The sequence below is a fragment of the Anopheles marshallii genome, chromosome 3 (assembly GCF_943734725.1).
Source record: "Anopheles marshallii chromosome 3, idAnoMarsDA_429_01, whole genome shotgun sequence".
Taxonomy (NCBI): Eukaryota; Metazoa; Arthropoda; class Insecta; order Diptera; family Culicidae; genus Anopheles; species Anopheles marshallii.
The window spans coordinates 80,303,894-80,323,490 of record NC_071327.1 but is presented as its reverse complement, the minus strand read 5'-3'; the positions used below and the strand labels follow the sequence as shown (position 1 = coordinate 80,323,490).

The following is a 19,597-nucleotide window of genomic DNA, read 5'->3' as shown; positions in this document are numbered from 1 at the left end:
CTAAGCCACTGAATATCAAACCGCTAACGAACAGCAATCCCATAAATCACCATAAGCATGGGAAACATACTGAGCGACCATCCAACATGCGCAACGTCCAAGCACCAACCACCGGGTTTTGGTCGTGATGTTGTGCAAACCAAAAAAAAACGATTTCTCCAACCCAGCACATTCCGACAAATCAATTTCACTGCCCATTTGGCTTCAAATATAGCGAACCACGGTTCCAATGGCGCTGGGTTCCCGGTCCAAGCTCTCTACTATTTGTGTACCGATCCGCAATAAATTTCCATTACCGTGGATTATTGATTAATTTTTAATGCTCCCCGCAACTTCTGGTGGTACTGCGATTCCGCACGTTGGCCCTTCTACCATAGAAAAAAAGAGACAAGAAGGTAAGCTTCTTAATGGGTCGCTTCAATCGATAACAGAATCGAAAATAGAAGACAATTTCCATGCAAGGGAAAATACAATTTTCGGTTCTTGATAATCTGGCGAACGACGCTGGCTTGCTCGACGGTCGACTTTTTAAACGATAAATAATTAAATCGTGCTGCTTTTAAGCGGTTCGACTCGACGTGGATAAGGAAATGTATAAGAGGTAAGTGTTAATAATGAACAAAGTGTGCACAAATTAAATTTTACAGACTCCAACTGAGTGATAATTAATCGCTGGTAAGGTCATCATTCCGATTGATATATTCAAGATAAGCTACCCAATCCATTGAATAAAAATCTCACAGGAAGCAAAAATGGTAAAGTAAATACCGTCAGCTTGTGAGATCCGCGAAGCAGGAAATGAAGAACGACGGCTGCAATAAAAATGACAATTAATGCGCACACGTTTAAGTCGACCATTTTGTCCTTTAACATTCTTTCTTTTGTCCTTCCTTCCATACTTTTCTGCTTCCAAGCGAATGCAATGGAGAATTGTCGTGTTGACCAGCCGTAAGCTAGCCCGGCCAAACATTTCAAATGACCTATTTACCTCGCTGTGAGGTGTTTATAGGTAGAATGACCATTTTCAACAGACACATTTTACTCTGGGGAATAAAAATTAGCTATTCCAAATGGCGACGAAAACGCACACAAAATAGCTCGTAATATTGGGGCAAAACATAAAAGGTGTCACGGGGTACTAAGTGGAGTGCAAATGGTGCCTTCAAATGGTTCCAATAAACCGAATGGGCATCGTTTTCGCTTGTCGCGTATCTTTTTTCTGTTTAGGATGAGCTCTTTTTTCTAGCTGCGGTTTAAAAAAAACTCATCGTAAAGTCAGAAACATTCGTCGGTCAGAGGGAGTAGCATCTGTTCCGAAGGTGAACCAATCTCACTTTTTGCCAGATCTGTTTTGAATCATTTTTATTTCAGGCAGGAAAGAAGGAAGCCTGAATTCGAAATGTTCGCACGGTGACATTTTTTTAATGGCTTGGTGTGTTGTAATGGGGTGTGTGGAGCTGTTTCCGAATAGCATCGTTAAAATTAAATAAACATTAAAAACAAATCCCACAGTGATGTTCAGATAGCTTTTAAATAGCAATAGAAAAACACACGGGAGATGAAGTTATATAAAAATGAACCTCTGTCTAAACTTTCTTTACCAAATTGTGAGATGCGAGCCTAACTAACTTCATTACAGTTCATCAAACAAACTCATCTCTTAAAAACCGAGCTAATTTACATTATATAAATTGAAAAAAGAATTTTTGTAACTATTTTTACGTTGTATAACTTTATGTTTGTATTAAATAATTATGTTTATTTTAATTTTTTATGGAACTAACTTTCAAAACATTTCCAACCCCTTGGTTTGGCGTGAAAGGATTGAGTCGGAAAACATTATGTCGGCGTTTCTTTCTGCATCTTCTTCAATTCCCGATTAACTCGTCCGTACGACGATCCTTAATGCCGACAACGGATGGCCCCAGCGTACACGGGCAACACGAGAACCAGATCATTTGGTCACAGATGACGGACACTTTTGGCCAACCGTTTCCCAGCAACGGCTCATCGTAAAGGTCGGGAACGGTACGGTCTCGGCCCGCATAGCGGAGCCCATTTCCCATTGGCTGCAGCATTGTAAAAAATAATGACCATTCACAAAATGATCCTTCCGTTTCTGTTTTCCTTCCTGATGTTTTTTTTTCTCTTTCACTTCCCTTACAAAGGGACGGGAAACCCTCAGGGGGAGAGAGATTTCATTCCAAAAGGATCTCCATTTCCACCACATGCATCACAAAGCCGAACAGACACATTGTCCATGGCCGCTTGACGATTTGAACCGTTATGTGGTTTTTCTATGCCAGAGTTCGTTCAACACCACACCCTCTTGGGTGGGGTTTTCGGGTGGCTTTTTTTGTCCGGTTCATCCTCAAACGCCACTAGAAGCCATGACTATCATCTTCACACATCATTCTCAGTGGCCGTCGGGCATCAGTGCCACTCGGTACCAAATGCGTTCGTTTCGCGCCTCATCGATAGTCCAGAACTCCATTTCCTTGCTAACCTTTTGCCTGGTTCGGGATAATGCCCCGGTGAATGCTATTTTCTCATTTTATCTTCTACCATCTGGGACAATGTCGGAAAGGAGCGTGCGGCTAGGCCACGGAATGACCGCTAAGCGGATAGATGATGCAGACAATGTGAGTGAAGGGCAGTAGCAGCTCACCCACCTCCTTTTGCTAGGGGCCAAAACATCGAGAAACATTCATCTACACTCGACCCCATTTCCGGCGGCCATATTGTTCCCGGTAAGGAATCGTTGGCGTTCGCTGCACGGGAAGCAACACATTTCAGTGTGCTGGAACCGAAACGAACCCGATTGTCATGAAAGTGGTAACCATTTTCACCAATTTTGTCGTAGAATGGGAGCCATTTTCTTTCCAGTGTCTGTGACGCTTTATAACGCCTCTCTTTGATGAGGTGTACAACAACAGGATGGTTGTTCTATTCAGCAAAGAACGAAACCTGACACCCGGTCACTAAAAAACAATGTGCTATGGGTGTATCGTATGATCGTAAACGAGCATATGATGTTGCAGAAACATATTTTTTAGATATGTTGTAAGTAGTAGATCTTCAACATCTTCAAAAACAGGCGACTTAAAATGACTTTAAGAAAAAATTGAAGCAAAAAAACTTGCATAATACACTTCTACTAACGAAAGCTTTCGCTGATATTGGTTTACTCACACACCCATTCTGGCCTCGAAAAATGTACATCACAAAAAAGAACATCACAAAAATGGCAAACTTTTGCACAAAAAGGCGCACATAAAGAACTTTCAGTGTTGGGCGTTTATCAGTCCCCTGCATTCTTCTTGTTCTACGCAAAATCGTGTTAACCAACCTAATGGTAGCCCGCGGCTGTAACACCATTCTCTTTTAGTGGTAAATTTAAACAATAAAAAAAACTTGTAGAAACCGTGAAGCCCTCACTGAAAGGTACAGGAAAGCTTACACATTCATTAAAATAAAACACACACACCACGAGCAAGATGAGGCCACACATAAAACGCTCCTCTTAAACTCAATAACGCTACTCCATCAGACCGGGAAATGTAGAGCTTCTGCTGTTTGCTGCACATCGTCCGCACCGTATACTGGCAGTTTAAGGTTCATAACGGGCATAACGGGTATGATTTATTCATACAAATTGTTTCACCCGGCTGAGAGAGTCGGTGGGACTACCGAAAGAATCCAGGACTACCGAAAATTGCGCGACTCCCGCACATCACCAACGCTTTGGGTGGGGGGAGGCTAAATGGAAGAAAATGCCTTTGCCAACCATAAGTAAAACGACGTAAAATATAATGTACTACACCCGAAACCGCTGCCAGTTAACGACCTTCACCCACATGTGTTTCTGGAATCCCGGTAACACCAAATGCTCTGCCGCCTGGTAACAATGTTCCCGTTACAAAAGCCCTTCAAAACTGTAGCGAAGAATTTAACTGTGTCATGATTTATTTAATTTTTTAACATGCTTTTTGGAGCTTTTTTTATAACAGGCCGGGAAGTGTTGGCGAAACTAATTTACATGGAAAATTCATCACCGGCTCTCTATCGGTCTGCTGTACGAGATACAGAAAACCAGCAATAGTACAGCCCACGGCGGGATTATTGCCACCGAGAAATTAGGTCACTAACGCCATTTCCGGGTTCCTATTATCCCGACAGTTTCGCATCAAGTTGTTCCGCTTTACAGCTACGAGTGTTTTCTGTTTTATTTCTCGTTTGCACACTACTGCCCTCCAAGCCAATGGTGGTGCATATTTAAACAGAGCTTAACTTACGTCCAACGGCGCGAGACACCCTTTCGCTGAGCCTGGCGACACCCCATTCTGAAGCAAACCAGCTATACCGAAACGTGCAGAACGAACTGCTCCGTTCACCGCACTGCATAAAGTTGTGACATTTTATTGTACCGCGACCGCTCACCCCCACAAAACGTGCCATCCACGAGGCAGGAGAACAAAAAATCATCCGCTCCACGCACAATGCCAGCGCACCGACCGGAAGCGGAACGAACGGAAGTGTCTGACTCAGGCTTGCAATGAGTCTTGTTTTCTTGTGCCCGTTGGAGAAATAGCGTGAGCCCGTCTCGCGCTGATCCCTGATCGTTGTCGGTGGGTTTTGTTTTTTTTTCTCGTCGCCGCATCGAAAGCACCGTGTAACAATGCAATTTTGCACAATGGGCAGAAGGAAAGTGATGTCATTGCATCCGGGAGTGTGCACGCGTTGGGCATACCATTTCCCCAGCGAGCGCGTGCTCGTCTGCTGCCGGTGTTTTGTGTTCTTTGACTGTTTCGGTACGATGCGGAGGTAAAAAATTGCAAACAGAAAAAAAAATGGTGGAAACTACACCAAATGCACACAGGACAATTTAATGTGCGCCGCGAAAGGGTTAGTATTTCTCTTTTTTTTGTGTCCACGAAGGTTGATAATAAAAGAGTTGTTTTATAAGCATAAAGATAGTAAAGAATACGACTCTCGTCTGATGAGAGTTCAAGTCACCCATGTAACTGTTGATAAGTGTGTGGAATTGGGAATATGTAACAAGCTGTCGTATGCAATGGGTTTAAATGATTTTGCGATCGAACACAATATGAATCAAACCATTTTTAATTAATACAAATATTTGATAAAATATTATAGGTCCTTTGATTATTTAATCCTTTGACCTTTTGTGCTAATTTTTTTAGGACTCGCTACTACAATTGTCACCCATTTATTTGGGGGCCTAAAGTGCCGATATAATGAAGTGAGAAGCATTATTAACATCAATAAAAAAGCCCCAACATAATTATGGTAATATTATCGAATATTAAATAAAATGCTATAAAGCACATAATTGCCTACCCTGAAAGTCTACGTTGTTTCCAGATACTTTTCAATCTACCAAAATTGCAACTGCAGCTTGCCGGATATCCTGCCGCACGCCCGAAGGCACACCGAAGGATAGTGCGGCGCCGGTTTTAATTTCCACGGATGCATCCGTCGTCCCAGAGCGTTGCGACTCGTAAAGTGGCTTGATGTACGATTGTGTCCATAGCGAGTGCTTTTATTCGTACGGGTTTAGTCTCTCCCGCGATCGCCTGCTTTCTAGCAGCGAAATTGTTTTTATTAAACTTTTTCACTTCCAAGTAAACATAGTTGTCCTCTGTTGCATGGAGCGCGCACTGTACACGTTCGCGCGAACGGAACGCTAGTCGCCAGTTGTTGACTTTATTTGCCAACTTTGTTAGAATGTCTTTCACTTGCATTGTGCAACCGTAAATTGGGTCAATTTATAGGGTACTGTTAAGAAACACACATATTTTCCTTTCCTAATGAAGATGATAAGCATACGAGAGAATTGTTTACTTTGCTCTCCTAGTTGTATTTTAGTTACAATGGAAATAAAATTTGATTCACTCCATTAACGAAATTACATATTAAATTTATTGAACTTTCATCAGTTTATTGCTCAAATGGCCAAGTGATATTGCGTTGTGAAAAAAATTGGCGACACGCAAAAACATTTCCAAGTGAAACTACCCAAATCAAAAGCTCAATGCCAAAATCGATTGCATTAATCGGGACACAATCTCATTTGCATAGACATCTACGCAGCAACGAAAACATGGCTCCATCGACGAAGGACGTGTAACCAAACACGCCAATAACAAATTATGGTAAACATAAAGTCATATCGAATGAACATTTTCACCAGCGCTGTCGACGCAGCAGTTCGAGGAAAGCTGTCGTAATATATTTTGTCAAAATGTCGCTCAAATGATTGAGAAAATCACCACCCAAAAGATTTCACCACAGTCTATGGTGGAGTTTTAACGCTCGTTACCAACCTGAAAATCGATAGCTGTGAAATCCATACACGATTTCATGGACATCCGGGTGGCAATTGTCAGGGCGAGGTTGACCTCCAACAGCGTGTCTCCGGGTTGGGGATTCGTTCTTTTAATCGAGAATGTTCCGGCAGCGATTGGATATCATCCATTTCAATCTTAATGATGCTGACAACATACTGCTGCTAAGGCACGGATGTCGTAGAACGTATTTTTCGAGGAGTGTTCCGCCGTGCAGATCGGATAATTTGAAAGGAATGAAAATTTATATTACAGTAATTCATAAGTATGTGCGCATTCTATCGTAACGAAGGTCCCAGGAGACTTTCGTGCTAGACAATTGCTAGTCGGTTGATGGTCGGGAGGTAGAATAATGATCAGGATGGAAGTCATCATTTCCGAACCATAACGAAGCCGTGGAAACGTTGTTGTCATTCAGTAAACCATGGTCACGTCTCGGTTGGCCGATAAAGACATCATCGTAAAGCTTGTGGTGATATCTCGGTGTACTCTGCTGGATGTGACTATTTACTGATCGATATTGTTAACAATATTATATAAACGTCATCGTATGTTCTGAGAGATTTAAGCACAAATCGCAACAATGTTTAATCTTTAAAGAGATTTTCTTTTCATTAACTTTCATTTAAACGATGATTAAAATCCGTATGCTTGGTCCTTTGTCATAACATAACGTACTGTACTTTCCTTCAAAACTCTCAACAAACCCTGTTTGGCAATCAGAAACTTTATTGATTGCTGCAGTTTGGGTCGGATAACATTTCACTGATTAGATTATGTACAACTAATGTAGAAACATGCACACGCGTACAAGCAACACGCGGCGGTAAGACACATCCACCCCCAAATCAACGTTGCATGCATCGCAAAGCCCGAAATCAATTCAATTGAGTGATCGATTCCTGTGGGAGCCCATCCGAACTGTCCCAGGGAAAGTTTGCCAAAGTGGAAAACCATAGAGTGCTCGCCTTAACATTTCGGTTCCGAAATATATTTCCCATCCAATCAAAACGAGAAGAGAACATTCCGCCAGTGAATTGGCTGAAGGATTCCTTCGTCTACCGGGGAGGCGTACAGGTAAATTGAAGTTCGCGTATGAAGAAGTGAAGAAAAAAAAACACACAATCCCCACTACAAATCCAGCCCAAACCCTAAGGAACCCGGTGTTGTCTTCTAGGAATGGAATTGAATTTGAACAACCGAACCTATCAGTCACACCCGCTCCACGTCAATGGCGCGTGCGGAACCCGAACATAAGCGTCCGGTATCTCTCCCGGGACACGGGTTGGGTACCCACTAGGGTACACACCGTATCGATTCAGCGAAGGGCTGTGTTTTCGAATCGATTTTTCGATTTCATTTCCGCACCGCACAACCATTTCACCCGTCTTCAAGTTAGATCGTTGGGTGGCAGAGCGAAGAAAAAAATCTCAATCTGCTACAAAGAAAGCCGCACGTGAGACTGATTTCGGGGGGAAATGTTAACTCCTACCAAAGACACCACCACCATTCAAAGAGGTTCCGCATCACGTGCCAAAGCCAATCACGGTGCTGTCTTGTTCGTTTCGCAAATCACGTGTCAAAAAGTGCGTATTAATAAAGATTGATCCGATGAATAATTGATGTCTTGGTTGAATTTTAGCCGATGGAGGCGGACAATCCGGACGACGCCAGGCAGTTGTTTGTGTTGTGTGTTCTTGTTGTAAAAATATGTAACAAGTTGTCACACATTACAGGTGTGAATGGGAAGATATTTTGTGTTTACAACAAGCAACATAAGTGAAACATTGTTGCTTTGTTGCCGTATGAACAATAAATTGAAATAAACCATTTATCATTCCATTAAGCATAAGCTGTACAATGTTTCATTCGCATAATTAAGCACAAAACAAAACAGAGCAGATGCAACAACAAGCCGCCTTCGGGAAGCCAGGATTACCGAACGAAGAAGTTTCTGCAGATGCCGAAAAACGAGTTGCCACCAGCATTCTGCCCAACAGCTGTAACTATTGCAAAGTTCACAGCGCACTTAATACCTCCAACTTTCAAACCGTTTCCTATGCATATAAATTTACGTGTTCAAAGTGGAGCACCAAGTTTGCCTGTGCTTACAAACTTCACACCAGCTACACTTAACAAACTACAGCCGACTTTAGACACAGCCTGCCCGTGTGTCTGTTTGGATTTTGTCACCAGCATCTTGAACACCAACTTACAATATTAAACTGGGCGTTCGCGTTATCCTACGGGACAACTTTTGCCTCACTGTGTCCACCGCCGCTTCCCGAGCGAGATTACTTAGTACTTAGGTAATAACTTTTCCCCCTGGAGCAGAGGCCGAAAATGATATTTCAGAGATGTGCTTTTGAAGTGTGTAAAGACCAAACGGCACAGTCACCAACAGAGTCTATCAAGTGTCCTGCAGCCGGCCGACCGGAAATACGCAGCGCACAGAACGTCAAGTGGAAGGTTAAGCATGAAGCAAGATGCTAGCAAATATGAAAATGGAATCGTGTCCCTACTTGAAGGCGCCCAGCAGAAACTTTAATCAAGCGACAGCGAAAGGTACAAACAACTTCTGATTTTCATTACAGGACAGCAGAATATTGCATTACGATACTAGCGTAGGCATGGAACCGACGGTTCACCGAAGCGTGCAGATATTCAAGAGAACTCCACAACATAAAACCAGTCTAGACCGGTTTTATGCTCCCACTGTCTCCATGGCGGACAGGTGGGCAGCGAGGTGGCCGGGTTTGTGGAAATCTTGTTTGAAGTACCAACGATGCTCCCGCCAAGCCATTCTTCTCCAGCGATTTAGAACATTTTAACAGGCTATGGTTTTTATTTTCGATTTTTGGCTTTTTTCTTGTCGATGTTGTTTAGCAAACGAGGAAAAATGTCTATTTAACGAGTTTTGGCACGAGACGCTACCGAAGTGGTATACGTGTGAGCATTGCTGCCTTTTTAGCGCTGCAAAACAGCACAAAAAAAAAGTTGAACATCAGATGAACTTTTCTTTTTGTGTCGCTACTACCATCCCCTGTGGGAATTGTTTCTACCCACGAAAAGACAACCGTTGATGCGATTAGTGTTTACATGCTCCGGGAACCGCTCATTTCTAGTTGGCTTTTTCCGAGGAATTCCAAGCATCAAAGCAGAACGTACGTGCGCTGGGAGAACAGGAAAACTTTTTCTCGTCCAGCGATTGCATGATAAAACTTTCACGGTAAAAGTCACAGCGCGATGGCCAAACCCCGCCCCGGGCCGAGACACACATCGTAATACAAATTCTAATTTGAAAATGGCATCGAGCAATAACAGTGCCAAACAACGACGATATCACCGACATCCCCGCACTACGCGCGTCTGTGGCACGAAGTCGTTAGTTTTAATGTTCGATCGGTAACGAAAATAAATGTTGCACTAATGGAATGGTTTCTTGGTGATTCGAGTGTTTGCTTAAAATTAAAATTAATGATCGTGCATGTGGAAAACATTTTTGTTTTACTTATATGTTTTTGTGATAAGAATGTAGTAAAATTGATTTTAAATATTCGTGAGTCTTTGGTAAACAATATTCAGCAATTCAGCGGAGTGGATTTTCATCAACCAATTTTCATACACCAAAGTAAAACATTTCAAACGAACATGACCGAACGGAATGAATTGAATGCAAAATTAATGAACACAAAGCACTTAACGTGCTTCCAATTAGATTGCGAACCAACTACCGGGCGCCTCCATTCGCGTTCATCCAGGCGCGTTAGCTTTCGTGGAGATTCTTTCGAAAGCGAACCGCACACGAACTCGGCAACCGGGCAAACTACCACCAGGTGATTAATTTAAATTAATGAAACGAGAAACCATTGAGCGCGCAGGCAAAATTGAGTCGTTACGAGCGTGACATCTAGAAACTTCACAAACCGCGTGTAAAACAAAATCTGGCCGAATCTTTCCGACCGGTGGTCACGCGGTGGATCAAAGTGCGATTTCATGTGCCAGCGCCGTGTTGTGCCGAATGATAAAAGATAACCTACCCTGCCAGAAGCAGTAAAAGCAGGCACAGGTAGTTTACCAGCCCGACTTAAGAAAGGATCAGTTTTTTGGTCAGGAAAATGGCCCATCAAATCGTGCGTTTACTAACTTGTTGAGCAAAGCGTGCCAAGCGCCAGCAAGCAAACGGTCGGTTCTAACGGTTAAGCTTGACTTCGAGAATGTGCGTGACACGCCTTCGCATAAACCGTGTCAGGTAGCGTTGAAAGGAAAGCACGGGCGACAAACGCTGCACAACCTGACGCCCGGTGTGAAAAGTTGTTCAAAACAACCATAAATAAAATTCCACCTAAACGACGCACCGTAAATCTGGTGACCTTCTCCCCGCTGCCGGCACATTCTCCGCGTACTTCAATCACGGTGCAGTGTAAAGAAAAGACCTTTTAACACCGAACTAGTGTAATTTTGCCCGGGGAGGTAAGCTACATTTCACCAAAAATTATTTACATTCTCAAGTACCACGTCCGGCAGGAAAGATGTTCTTTAGTTATGACTTTAAGAGATACTCAAAATCATAACAAAAGTAGCAACAACTTTCGGAATAAAAAGTTTACTGTTTATTGTTCCACCGCTTGGCAAAAATAAAAATAGATTTTTTATATTCATAGCAAAAAATCGAACATTTGGTTCGCAAAGTTATAGCCAAACGTTAAATACTTTACGCAAACAGTCACCCATTAAACGTTAACGACACTTTTCAACTGCTTCATTGCGATATGGGAACGGAGCTTTGATACTTTACAGAGGTTTTTTTTGTTTGGGCTCTTGCCCAGTTTAGGGACCCCACAAAAGCTCCCACACAGCTTCAAGCATTGTAAATTGTGTAGAAAGGGACTAGAACTGCGCTGTGTTGGTTGCCACTGTGACGTAACGCCTGAGCCCGGTAGGCTTGATAAACAGGGTTTAATTAATTCCTCCCGCAAAAAAAGTAGTCCACGCAAATTCTACTCTTTTTTCACTCTTTCTTTACGCTAAACATTACGCGACGCCGTATCGCCATACAAAACAACAAGGTGCCAAAAACATGCATAACATTCAGACGGCAAAGAACCTTCGCGAACGAAAGAAGGCGCTCGATTTACACACGCACAAACGGCAAAATGAGAGGACTATTTGCGGGGAAAGGCTTTCGCGCTGGGGTTGGAAATGAAAGTTTATTGCCCAGTAGCAACGCCGTCCGTTTCCGGTGGTTTGGGAAATAATTCTTCACGACGCCAAACTTAGCGACCTAACGATGGTGGTGCGTAGTTGCGTTAAGTTTCCGCTCACGTAAGGTGTCGTTTGAAGCAAATTGATTAGTTGCCGTTCAAAAGCCGGGTGGTGTGCTTAGGGAAAGCGATAATAAAGCATGATAACTTTAATTAAGGAGCCGAGTTAACGCAGGCAACAAATCTATTGCCAGACAAATGTTTTGTATTATTTGCGCAATACATTCACGAACGCTTGAGATTTATTAGTTAGCATTTTGAGCTTTACCCATACATTCATTCGTATGAATTACATAGAGCTTTCGTATGAAAAATAGGCAAAGAAAAGGTATTTTATCATCTTCTGATGTAAGGAGTAGCAAACGAAATAAATTGAATATTTAAGAATATATTTTAGTCTGCCCGGTGCGACATTTAGCAGATAAAAGCAAATAGAAGCAAAAAAAAAATCAATGAGCAGCACAACGCAACTACGATATCAACGACGAGAAATGACGGGACAACTAGACGCCAGTTATTTACTGGATCGTTGTGACTTACAACCCTTAGCGACATTCGCGCACACAATGGTCGCAAGGTCCTCAAATGGTTGTGCGACGGTGTGTAGCAGGATGAAATATTGTCACCCATTCACTTTCATTAGATTCAGTTAGCCGTCCTTGGCGTCTGGATTGGTGTGCTTTTTTGTTGTTGTTGTTGTTGTTGTGCTTCTGGACCAGGACAACAGTTTTCCAGGCACCCTTTCGTGGTGACGCAAAACCCCGAACCACTTTGCACATATTTCTTGGCTTCGTATCAATGTTGCTGGATGCCTAGAACATTCTTAGCCATGCACACGAAGCTCGGGTTGCTTTCGCCATGTGTACGGTTTATGTATGTTGGCGCTGTGTTGCGATAAAGTTATGCGACTTGAGCCATAATCATAAATTTATTTGCTCGGATAAAAATATCCTGATGGCCGGAGCCATTGTGATTGCCGCATACGAAACATCGCCTCGTATCGATATCGTAACGGAAAAGAACTGAAAATCACTCCGATGGTTGACTTTTGTTGGGCTGCGAGCACGTGAAAAACGAAGTTATGACGGGCATAATGTACAGCTTTATGCATAACATTTCCAAGAGTATCGAGAACAAAGAGTGACTTACACAATTCAATATACTTTGACGAGTACGGACGACAATGGAAAAAGAGGAGTTTTACACGAAAAAGTACGATTAGGAAAATATATTTTAACGAACGATTTGGACGAAAACGGCATCTTCAACGAAATCGTCTCTACACTAACTGGCGAAAAATCGATGCACAACATCCCAAGCACGGGAGTACGCCATATTTTTCCAGGCTCCTTTTGTGATAAAGTTTAGTCCCCGGTAAGAGAGACAGACACGTGACCACTTTTTATTATTGTTATTGCTATTTCAAAGTGTTATTATTGGCTCCCTTCGGCGAATGGGGTGGATCATCAAACAGCCCAAAGAACCTAACGCGTACGAACCAAGAGTTTTCGTTTCGTAATCGTGATTGTAATTTGTTCGCTTCAACGAAACTAAAACAAAAGCGAAAGCACAATGCAGCCACAAGAAACCTCCGAATCCTTGGGTGTGGGTGTGTATGTGTGCGTGTCTGTGCTGAAGTTTGGAAGAATTCTTCGCTTTTTCTACGTAGTAATTTTGGACAGAATTTCAAAGAAGCTAACCGGTAACATACAAAAAAAAGTTGGAAAAACCATTAGCACTTCCTGAGCATCGTCACCTTCTTGCAGCCCGAACATGGTTGGCCGCTGTCAGCGATGTATTTACTCGCAGTAACGCAAGACACCTCAAGACATTCGCTTCCCCAACTCACTAAAACCTGTGCGAAGATAATAGTGGTGTATGGGAAAACTTTTACCCGACGGACCCTCTCCGATTTCGCTTTTGTGTTTCAGGCCGAAAATGGGTTCGCAAACAAAAACGGTGTGTTTAAGCAGGAAAACAGATTAGTGTGACAGGCCATTTTTTCCGGCCCACCATCATCAGAGCTGAACAGGAAGTTTGTCCTGCCAGTGCAGACATCGATCGTGATTGTGGTGATGAAAATCCTTCAAAAACTCGTCGCGAAATCTTGAAAGTGAAAACGGCGGAAGGATTCTTTGTCTGTGGTGTCAAGTTTTCCTACTAAAAATCGAAAGCACCGCACATGAATCGGATTTTTTTTAGGATTTTTCTTTATTTTTGGCGGATTCTTGACTGTTTGGAAAATCTTCTTTTGCTCCTTAACATTAAGCGAGCTGTCAGGTAAGCTGCCCTATGGTGCATACTTCCTGCGCGAGACAAACACGACTTAGATACTTACGTTTGCTGTAAGACTTATCGGCCGGGATGTTGCCGTTTGGTTCCAGTCGGTCGAGGCACTCCTCGGATGTGTAACCGTTGAAGGGCACTTTACCGCCACGATTGTGACCATGTCCGTGGTGATGATGGTGATGATGCGGATGGTGATGGTGGTTGTTTTGTTGCGTCGAGTCGTCGCTTTCCTCGCGCGATATCGCTGTAAAGAGTAAAAAAAAAAAGATGAAACATGAAACCATTATTCATTACTATTATGCAGAATTACTTAATATTCAAAATAAAGTTACTAATAAACAATGCAGAAGCCATTTTTTTAACCCCTCTTTTTAAATTAAACTCATGAGTGCCAACGGCTCAATTAGATGTGCTTCATACAATGACAAACGGTTACAAAAAAATACTTTCCACGTCGACTTAACATAGCACGCAGACCTGCATAACGCACTACTACATGTAATAGCAAGAACCATTGCGAAAAACACCCTCCGATTAGCCATTTAGCAAGTACTTCGGATTTTGAAGCGCAAAAGAGCGAATCAGCAAAAAAAAAAAACAAATAATTGTTTCCAAGAGCACCAGCGGTATAATTCACAATATAACGATACAAAAACTGGGACTATAAAAAATAACGACATTCCCATTGCAAGGACACACGACAACAAGCAAAGACTTCAACAGCGCTCGTATCAGGCAGTACACTCGGTTTTTTTGTTGTTGTTTTACTGTTTGAATGTTGCGTTTTATCCTTCTTCCAGTAGGTTGAACCACTTTTCACTTCACGCGTGGAAGACTTCATCAGCATTCATCAACGTGAGCGCCACGGTCTTCGGCGGGCATGGATTTTCTGTCAACCCACCGTCGTACAGACGCCTCGGGTAGGAACGTTGATTAATGACACTTCCTTTCTTGCTGTGGTGCAAAAATAACGTACGCCGCCATGTTTCCAACACATCCTTTTGCTTGTGTTTAAGTGTCCGTTTTCGTTAACACGCTTGGTTTGCAACACTTCTTTCATATAAAAACATAAGCATCACAGCTTCAGTTTTACGTTCAGCTTAACAGAGATGAGTTAGAAGTGCTAAATGTCAAAATGTATTTTTTTTTCATGTTTAAAACACTTGATCATTTAAAATAAAAAAGAAATGATTTTTCAGATAACAAAAACAAAAACTGTTCAGAGTAATTGAAAAATGTTGGCCTACACCAACACACTACAACACAGAGTGGAAATGTAAAGCAAAACTAAACCGTTTTGCTGTGGACTAATGAACTACTACACTTTCTTTTATTACGCTATATACATAAACACTTGACCTTAAGATACCGTTTTTGCTTTTATTACCTTGATCCTTTTACTCTGCAAACTACCTCGCTAAGTCCTTGAACGTTGCCGAGGTCGAGTAACGCACCTGTATTCAACAGTGACGAGACGACGAACGTCTATTGTACGTAGCATCCACGGGTGCAAGGTAAAAAAATGTCACATCTAGCTAAATGTAAGCCCACGAGGACACACGGAAAACCAACATGGCAAGAAGCTCCTCAAACTGGAAGACTTCGGGCCATTTCCCAGACCACAAAACCAGAAGGTAGGTTGTATGGAAGAAAGAAAACTGCATGAATGAATAATCGTCTCCACGGGGCAATCGAGAACCGCGCGTTTTCATAGCAAACGGGGTTCATGGTCCGGTGTTTCCGGCCACTGTGGTTCTGAAGATGACAGCATGATACGGCAGGATCGAGCCAAATTGGCCTATCAGGGATTTCACGGGCTAGTGTAATGCCCCGTGTGTCCTTAGTTATCTATCTAACGAGCTGCGGGTGTTGGCAGAGCATCGGTCCGACGACGAGGTAGCGCAGGTTTCTGGTTCAGTCCTGGGCGTGACCAAGCGGAAACCAAAAACTGGGTCAATTACTGGGCAACAGCCGACCAGGCAAAGACAGCAGAAGAGAGACAGAGTTTGCAGTGTCATCGAACACCGACCGGTCGTCCCGGGTGCATTTCGGGATGTGCCCGGGATATAATCCAGGCAGATGTCGACGTGGCGGTATTAGGATGATGGAAATTTAAATTTAAATGGATTTACACCGCCTTCACTGGGTACGATGGATACGGTGTGGGGATTTCGCTGTCACTGCTAGGTAATCTACGGAGCAGGACTCGATTACTGCCATGGGTAGCACACGTTATGAGTGCGAGTGAAACCGTTTCCGGTGCTAACGATTGCTCCGGTTACTGGAGCCCCCAATACACTGACCCGAGCGCAACGAAGTAATGAACTTTCTCTCGCTCCTTTCGTGCGAATGTGTTAAATGCCGCAGCCGTTTCTGGCCTGTATGCAGTTCATTTTCAACACTTCGCTGGGTCCTTGACATAGAAACCCAGCCCGGAAGCGCTGAGACGTACAAGCATCGCAACGGATGTGAACTATACCATCAATCCGGCCGGATGGGGCTGACTGTACTGAACCAACAAAAATAGGACGCGTGTACACATCCCACATCGGCCATTACAGCGAAAAGCGAGTAAACAAAAACGGATCTAGGACGCCGAGCATTGGAAATGTGAAGGATGCTGCAGAAATCAGCACAGAACCTATGCAAACAACGTCAGCCATGCTGTGAAATGGCCACTTTCAACTGGCAAAATTGCATACAAGGGAAAAACCCGTGCCCAGAGGATGGACATTTGGGTAACGTACGGTAAGCAGATAAATTTATTCAGATGGATATACTAACAACTATCGACGGCCACAACGTACCAAGTGCTTTGGTTCTTCTCATGCGCGGTAAAAGGTCAGCACGGGGAAAACTTTATACAACCAAACGTTGTTAGTAAGCATTTCTTCCAAGCGTCGTAATCCAATATTTGGTTGCATATAAACGAATGAAACAACACTAAAACTTAAATTCACTTCTGATTGGCTTCACTCAACTCACACCACCCTATCTGCTGCACGGTCTTACCCATGTTGTCCCTTGGCTAAGCCACCACCAATACGTGCTTTAATCATTTTGGGACGATGTGGAAAACAGGAAAATCAAATTTCCAAATCTGGCCATTCCATCGCTTTTCGGTGCTTCGGCACGACTACAAAGGTTGGACAGTTGATTAGTTTATAGCTATTGTTGTGCGAGCTAAAGTTTGCCCCAAACCTTACGTGTGTATATTTGTACGCTTTAAGCATTGATCCCACCCACCCTGAACAGGAGCATCAAAATCAAAGAAAATCTTCTATTAAATTACTGTCGATTCCATTGATGTCTTTGGAGCTGTACTAATTTGACCAGGCTCTTTCCGATGACTATCTGTACACTCGCTTCTTTTCTTCCTTATCGCTCCATCAAACCGGCAAGCCAGTTAAACCATTCAAGGATAACGACAGTGGCCCGTTTCGAACGATCGGAGAAGAAATTGCACATGGCATTTCTCTTGCATCGTGAAAATAACATGCCGGGGAGTTTATTCGTTAAGAGGACTTTCATCTTAACTTTCCATGACAAACTTTATTAGAACTTTGTACTTCGTCCCCGGTTCATGGGACCGTTGTTCGTTATGGCGTTGTTTTCGAGTCGGTGCCTCTGTTAATTGCGGAATATTGTGAATAAAACATGCTCTATTCAGCAGCAGAGTCCATTAAATCTGCACTCTAAGAATCTCGGTTTTTGCTCGTTACTCGGAAGGTTCTGGTCGTTTTCCATTGTTCGCAAGCGAGCCAACACGCTACTGTAAGACTGTACGTAAATTTTCGTATTCGAATCAGCAATATCGTCTAGCGTCAATCGAGATATCGAGACGGGCAGTTGTTTTATGAAACCAGTTTTTGAAAAAGTAATTCCACCCATCTCTTGGACCCTAAGCGCCAGCGGGCAATAGCAGTACATCTCCGCCTGCCAATCGACCAGTTTGGTCAGCTTTGTCTGGTACGTGATCGACTCCTTCGACTGGGTAGAAGTAATTGGTGGTCTACAAATTACTCTCATTTCGGCACTGCATGCCTTCCGGATTGGATCCAGCTTACTTTTTTGTTCCTGTATTATGACAGCCACAAAACTCGGGAGAATAACCGACGGGATGTATTTTGTTAGGATCTCATTTTGTACGGATGCTTGGGGCGTATTGAAGCTGGTGGTGTTAGGAGTCAAATCCTTACCATAAATAGCCGGCGGTCCAACCATTCGATTACGTTTTCTGGTTGCTGCCCAAACTGCAATAAGCATTCCCACCAGAGCACGACCGGTCTCGTAGGCAAAGTTGGTTTCCTTTGTTTCCTGACCGAAACGTGATCCAACTTGACAACGAGAAAAAGACCCATACCGTACTGCTATCATGTACCGACAGAAACGTCAGACGAAAGTTAAATGGGTGGTGAAAATCATTTCCTTGCGCGTGCAACACTGACGGACACAATGAATAAAGCAGTACGGGTGTGATTATGTCTTCAGCAACGCCACAATCATCTTCATAAATCACGAACAACACGGTCGTGTTCACGGTTCATTCTCCTCTTCGCGAAAACTTGTCATATTCGTCCATTTTGTGAGACATCCGGCGTTGTGTTGGAATGCCTCTTTTCACTCCCACACTCCTGGCCCAACCTCACCCGCGGGAAATGTTTAATTGAAAAGTGGAAAATTAACTTCACAAACTGCTGTCAAACGATTGTATTTTAATTAACCACTCATTCGGAATCGCTTGCTGGCGATGGTTGCTCCCAGCGGATCTTTTGCGGTTTGACGATTTGGAAGTTTTCGTAGCCCGTGGCAGTGAAGTGGCAACAATACACCATCCGATGGGTAGAAGCGCGAACGCTTGTATCAAAAGTCATCATTACGGACGTTTAGGCGAACAACTCTTTCGCCCGTTTCGCCGGCTTAGCGCGCAAGATCCATCTTTACAGCATCCACAAACCCATAGCGACCGCGACCGGGGTACCATGTTTTGCGAGATGTAATACTACTTAGAAGAAAGTTAGTGGTAGCACTTAGTGGCAGCGAAACCATCGAGCCACGGGTCACGAAAGACGAGCGTTATTGCATGACTTCATTCGATGCCGTCCCCAACCACCTACAACACCAGCTTTGTAGTACTGTGAAGATGTAGCGCCAGAGCATTATGAGTGGGAAATAATTTTCCAGACGGAAAATTCAATAACTAGCAAACATTGTTCAAACGGCAGCCGCGACGTGAGGTGATGTAAAATGAGACGTTATGTCGAAGTTGAGAAAGTTTGTCAATGAAGTTTAATGGCTGTTGTCATCAGATGACAATTACGGTTTATGATTCGAGCATGACAAAAGTCATCTTATTACCGGTAATGATGCGTTGGATGCTGACTGTACCTATGTATATCGTAATTCGCGAAGAAGAATGTCTTGTACATGTTTTTAAGTCAACAAAAAATCAATATCTTCTTAAATTCCCGGTACAAAATAACACAGAAACAGATTCAATTAGACAATTGCTTGGAATTAATGTATAAGTACTCATTCATTTGTCTTACTAAGCTAAGTTAGACCCCTTAAAGAAGGGTCCATGCCAAAGCAATCACAAAGCTTTTGGAGGTTTAAAACATCATTAATTTTCGCAATGAATGATGGCTTCATATGCAAACCGAGCTAATGTACTAT

General features: G+C 43.0%; 1 protein-coding gene across 1 annotated transcript in view; it reads right to left on the bottom strand.

Moving 5' to 3' along the window:
- The window catches only part of LOC128713704 (cyclin-dependent kinase 14), a 66,702-nt gene that overhangs the window by 18,612 nt on the left and 28,493 nt on the right, over window positions 1-19,597 (bottom strand). The window contains exon 2 of the mRNA XM_053808566.1: window positions 13,971-14,165. Within this exon, the coding sequence (XP_053664541.1) occupies window positions 13,971-14,165 (195 nt within the window). The remainder of the gene's footprint in view (window positions 1-13,970; window positions 14,166-19,597) is intronic.